Source organism: Globicephala melas, chromosome 1, assembly GCF_963455315.2.
Source record: "Globicephala melas chromosome 1, mGloMel1.2, whole genome shotgun sequence".
Classification (NCBI taxonomy): domain Eukaryota; kingdom Metazoa; phylum Chordata; class Mammalia; order Artiodactyla; family Delphinidae; genus Globicephala; species Globicephala melas.
The window spans coordinates 167,459,874-167,465,995 of NC_083314.1; the positions used below are offsets into that span (position 1 = coordinate 167,459,874).

The window sequence follows — 6,122 nt, forward strand, 5'->3', positions numbered from 1 at the left end:
TGTGTGGATGAGCTGGGGGACAGGGGCGCCCCTCAGTGAGGAGCCTGTGTTTGGTAGAGTCTTGGAATAGCTTCTCAATTCCCTGTGGCCCTGAGGAGGTCTGGAATGTTTCCTCAGATCTCTGAGCTTACCTGGAAATACCTCCATGAGGACCTTCCTCTCTCCTCTCTTCCCCAGGGATGGGATTCAGGCCAGCTGTGCTCTTTGCCTCTGATTGGCCAGTCTCCATTCAATCCTCTTCTTGCCCCTACCAGGAAAGCATCATTGGCTTTCATGTCATCGCTGAGACAGTCCTTTCACATCAGCCAGTCCAACCCTCCCAGTTTGCAGATGGGGAAACTGAGGCCAGGAGGGGCAGTGACTGACTCAAGGTCACACAGTGGTTTCCTGGGAGAGCCAGTCCTCGAAGACAGGCTCTTATTTGGAGGACCTTCACTGCTCACCTGTGACTGACCTGTCTTCCCAGCAGGTAGTGGGGGCATGAAGGGGGAACCCGCTCCAGAGTTGGGTTGTTGCCACAAGACTAAGCCCCTGGGGAGCACAGGAGACTCCCTGTCCCCCCACTCGGACTCCCAGCTCTGCCAAGGCGATCAGGTAAGATGCGGTCCCATCCCCAGTTTTGAGGCCAGGCTGCTTCTGGAAGGAGGGGATGTTAGGAAGAAGTAGGGGGAAAATCTGAAGGGACCTAGATTCCCCTGGTCCTGAGCACCCGCACCCCGGCACATCATGGGAATGTGCCTTTGGAAGCGCCAGAGACCCTCTCCCGTGCCCCAGGGGCCCAACTCTCCTGTGAGGCATGAGAAGGGACAGGGCCATGCAGGAAGCTTGGCTGTGTGACCGTGGCCTGGGCCTTAGAGGGAGGAAGCTCAGGGCCCTCCTGCAGGGTACACAGTCTTTGATGAGGATTTTCTCTAAGTTCACCTTGGCTCCATCCAGGTAGTTAGTCTGAGGGTGGTCAGGAAGGAAGGGGAGGAGGAAGAGCAGGGCTGAGTGAGGGGTTCTGGGGCAGGGGGAGGGTAACCCTGGGGGTGGACATGTGAGTCCCTTGGGAACGCGGATGAGGGAAGGGGAAGCCATTTGAGTGACAGACAGGGTGGAGGCAGGTGTAGGTTGGGGGTTGGTCTTAGCTTCTCCTCCCCCTTTGGAACCCAAACTAGGGGTGGAACCATCCCAAGGGACTACCCCAGGGGGCTCCCAGTCCCTGGCCCCCAAGCCCCTTCCCCCTGCCTTCCAGGTCTTGCCAGGCTCCAGGCCACTTCCAGACACAGTGGATGCCCATGGCCCGTCCTGTGCCAGCTGGCTGTACCCCTTGCCACTGGCACTGGCCAGGTCTTCCCTGCTGGCCTGCCCTCAGGGCCCGGACGTATACCTGTGCACCCTGAAGTCGGCACCCCCGGGCACAGCCCCGCAGGGTCTCAGAGAGGATGCCTCGAGCACAAGTAAGCCCAGGGCACGGGGCTGCACCTTGGTGGAGGCTGGAGGTGGGAAGCACTGTTAGGTTTGGGGATGAGAGACATTGCGGACCCAGTGTCACTCGTGAGGACAGTGCCTCAAGCACGTGTTACTGCCACATTCTGAGCTGGAGCTCTGCCTGGGGGTGCGAGGGGCTCTCAGGTGGTGACACGTGAGCAGAGGTGAGCAGAGGAAGTGGCCAGTGGTTCTCTCAGGCGTGGGTATGGGATCTGGTGTAGGCGTAGCTATTCCCGGCGGTTGAGAGTGGCGCTTTGTCTGCCTAGAGTGTTTGAGCTAGAGGGGCCTATTTTATAAGACAGGAGCCCTGACTGGGAGTCAGGGAGTCGTGGGTGGAGTCCTGGTTCTGCCCTTTCTGGCTCTATGACATCATGGAGGCCAGTTTCTTCTTCCACAAAAGTACAATCTCACTAACCTATGTTCTACGTTTATTGCTTACGATACCCCATTTCCTTATGCAACTCGACCTGGAGGGTAGGGACCATGCTGCTGTGTCCTTTATTTCCCCAGCACAGAGTAAAGCAGCTCAGTAAAGCTGGTTGAGTGAATAAATGAGGATCCAAGCAGACAATCTACTTTTTAATCTTTATACATATTTAATAGTTTACTTTCTATCACTCCCAGTTTAACTCCTACCTCACTGGCTGTTGCACCTCAGTCTCCCTTGCTTGCTCTCCATCACGTACCTCCTAAGTCTCCCCCTGCTCAGGAACTCAGTCCAGAGCCGCCGCCTCATCCCTCCCCTCCCCTCTCCTCCCATGTTCCCATCTCCTCTCTTCTCCTCTCCTCTCTCTTCTTTCCCCCCTTCTCTCCTGTTCTCTTTATCTAGAGTAGCAGTTTGATAGAACTTCCTGCAGTAATGGAAATGCTCTGTACTTGTGCTGTCTGATACCATACCTACTGAGCCTTTTAAGTGTGGCTAGTGCAAGTGAGGAACTGAAGTTTTTACTGTACTTACTTTAATCAATTTAAATGTGCCTGGTGGCTACCACTTTGGACACAGCAGATCTAGGACCACCTTTTATGGGATCTCATTTGGGCCCATGGCACCCAGATTTATGTCTCCAGCTCGGGCTGCTCTGTTAATCTCCAAACCAATTCACCCAACTGCCCACTTGACTTCTCCATCTGTACGTCTAATAGGTTTCTTGAATCGCTTTCACTCTCTGAAATTATTATGCGCTGCACAAATTCTAGCCTCTTTTATTGGCAAGGGCAATTGCAGACCAGGAAAGCCCAGAGAGGGGAGGCGCCGCGCAGGCTAGAGCCCTCTCTCAGCTCTGAGCCAGGCAGGTTGATGAAGAGCAGAACTTTACCCAAGTCTGTGCGGCCCTGACCGTCTTCCCTTTCCTGCTCAGGGCACCAGCCACCAAGGCGGCCCGCCGGCTCCTCCAATGGCGAGAAACTCACAGCCAAGTACCCTCTGAGCAGGGACAAGATGGGAAGCCAGCGGGAAAGAGCTGACGAGGGGTCCCCCAGCCCATCCTTCTCTCCTCACAACAGCTCTTTCCCAAACCCGTGGCAAGATAAAAAGAGCCCCAGCCCCTTGGCTTTCTGCTCCTGGCCCCCACCCACCCCCATTTCCAAAGAACTCCCATCCCACCTCTGCCCGTTCTATCCTGTGTACCCACTTCTCCTGCCCTCACCTTACCTGGTCACATGTGGAGGCCTACCTTCTGTGCAGTGTCCCCCCCTCTTCCTGCTGCACCAGAACACCTCCTGCACCACCATGGCTGTGCCCACCTTGCTGATGAATGTCTATGAGGCCGGGCACTCCAGCACTCAGGGGGAGACCCTGCACCCCTACGCAGGGGCCTCTCAAGCCTCTGGCCAAACCCAACCCTCCCAGGCCCGGAATCCAGGCTCTGCAGCTGCCAGGACCGACTCCACAGGGCTGGAGCATGCTGGCCGGGTGGTTCCAGCAAAGTCGGCCCCACCGGGCTCCCAGGCGGGCTCTTCGGCGCTGCCTTATCCGCTGAAGAAAAAGAATGGCAAGATCCTGTACGAGTGCAACGTGTGCAGCAAGAGCTTTGGGCAGCTCTCCAACCTCAAGGTATCTGCCTCTGCGCTCCGTGGCTCCCCTCGGCATCCTTCAATGACCCCCCTCCCATCCTGCTTCTAGAATCAAGGACCTTACAGCCAGAAGGAACTCCTGGGCAACCTCTAGGGCCTATGACCTTGGCTGGTTCATTTGGCCCCTCAGTTTCACATCCGTAGAGAGGAGTCCTCTCCACACTAAAAGACTGTCTATGAGATCGTCTCATTTAAGTTAAAAATAGGGAAACTGAGAAAAGATTTGCCCAAGGTTGCCTTGATTTCATGGTGCAGTCAGGTCTTGATCTCAGTCTCTCAACATCTAGGGCAAAGCCCTTTCTGGAACAACCATCCTCTCTGATTCCCAGTTAAGCCTCCTCTTGTTTACTTATTTGAAGTTCAGGTGGGGGAACAGGTAGATTTTAGTGAGTCTAGACCACAGACCTGACAACCAGCCTTTTTCATGTGGGATCCTGCACATCAGCGCCGTGCTGTAAGCATCATTATAGGCATCGTCCAGCAGGGGGCAACCATGGGCATATCTCTGTGTATCAGCAAAGACCGGAAGCTAGGCGCCAGTTGGCACCTGCTGAAGTTGAGGAAAAGTTACGGTTATTGGAGAACAGCCCTTCTGCATCCTCTAGGGCATGAATTCTTAAACTTTAACGAGCCTCAAACCACCTGGAGAGCTAGTAAACATGCATATTCCTAGGCTCAGCCCCAGAGAATTTAATTCAGCTGGTCTGGGGTGGGGCCTGAGAATCTGCATTTCTAACACCCTCCCAGGTGATGCTGATGCTGCGGGACAATACTTCGAGAAGCACTGCACAAGATACACACACACACACACACACACGGGGTACCCCTCACCTGGCCAGCTAACCACAGCCATCTCCCCTCTTGCAGGGCAGCAGAGAGAGAGAGGGGATCCTGGGGAATGGTAGATTGGCCTTCAGGGAGGTGATACAGATGCAGGGGGATTGAGAGGCCTTGATGCCAAAAGGGGGCCCTATGGGGATGTGGGTAGAGATTTGAAGAGGATCCCCGGCTCTGCTGGAGGGCTCTGGGCAGTTGGCAGCATTTCTCCCACACCTGGCTCAGGTCCATCTGCGTGTGCACAGCGGGGAGCGCCCGTTCCAGTGTGCCCTGTGCCAGAAGAGCTTCACCCAGCTCGCCCACCTGCAGAAGCACCACCTGGTGCATACTGGGAAGCGGCCCCACAAGTGCCCGGTGAGACCATCCTCCCCCTCCCCTGTACTCCTGCAGGCTGCGGAAGAATTCTAGGCCCCTGGGGGATGGCACCCGTGGCCTCCATTCCCCAACCATCCTGAGCAAGTGGAGACAGGACAGGAGGCAAGGGTTGGGGGAAAGAGGGAGGTGGAAGGGAAGGGCCAGGACGTGACATTGGAGGTCACCTCCTGGGCCTGGAGGGGAGAAAAGAGATGTATGTCTGTGGGGGGAGAAGAATGAAGTTAGGAGTCCTGGGGATACCCATTGCCTACTTCCCAGCATAGTTGGAGGAGTTAATGCTATAGTGTGTGCAAAGTATATAAACACTACTTATAACATCAGCTCAATGTTAGCTCCCTCCCTCTTTGAGCCTCACCATGTCCCTTGGGAGGTCAGAAGGGCCCAGACTCTTTCCCTGTTTTAAAGAGGCAGAAATAAAAGCAGCATAGTGGTTATAGTCCGGGCTACCTGGGTTCAAATCCTAGCTCTCCCTCCAACTTGCTGTGTGAGCTTTGGCTAGTGGCTTCACTTCTCTGAGCCTCTGCGTTTTCACTGTAATATAGGAGTAGTACTTAGTCCTGCTTCTCCAGAGTCCTGGAGAAGACTAGTACACGAGACCAGTTCCTGGCATGTAGCAGCTCCCAGTAAATGTTAATTACGCCCACTGAAGCTGCAGCCCCACGCATAAGGGTTCTATGTGATTATCTCATTCAGTCCACCATACCTATGAGGTTAGGTATTAATACTCTCATGTTACCAGTAAGGAGAGCAAGGATCAGAGAGGGGAAGTCACCTATACAAGGTCATGCAGGGAGTAAAAGAACCAAGATACCAACCCAGTCTGACTGGCTACAATCTGCCAGACACTGTGGGTCCCAGGGAGGAATCATGGGGGGAAAGCTTCCAGGCTTGCATTACAGGGAGGTGGTAGGGGGTATTTTCAAGATGGGGAGAGGGAGCAGAGATCCTGGGTCAACCAGGTGGGCAGAGCTGACGCCAGTGCCCATTCCCATCAGATGTGCCACAAACGCTTCAGCAGCTCCAGCAACCTCGACTCACCTGCGCCTGAACTCAGGGGCCCGGCCCTTCCAGTGCAGTGTCTGCCCAAGTCGCTTCACGCAACACGTTCACCTGAAGCTGCACCATCGGCTGCACGCACCACGGCCCTGCAGCCTTGCTCACACCCACCTGCCCCTGGCGTCTCTTGCCTGCCTTGCCCGATGGCTCCAGGGGGCACTAGATCTTGTGGTGGCCCCATCAGAGAGGCAGATAGACTGGGACGTGGACAAGGTCAAGGTGTCCTCAGCATCCCGGGGAAAGCAAGGGCAGCCAGCCTGAGCAGTGGTGCCAGGACTGACCTGGGGAGGGGGCAGGGGCAGAGCAATTAA

The 6,122-nt window shown here is 55.4% G+C and overlaps 1 protein-coding gene across 1 annotated transcript; it reads left to right on the top strand.

The window, feature by feature from the left end:
• The first annotated feature begins 480 nt into the window (after positions 1–480).
• Positions 481–6,122, top strand: ZNF683 (zinc finger protein 683). Its single transcript, XM_030873583.2, is given in 7 exon segments — positions 481–594; positions 1,235–1,439; positions 2,829–3,523; positions 4,606–4,734; positions 5,751–5,785; positions 5,787–6,043; positions 6,046–6,122. Coding segments are annotated over 7 exon segments (1,512 nt in total).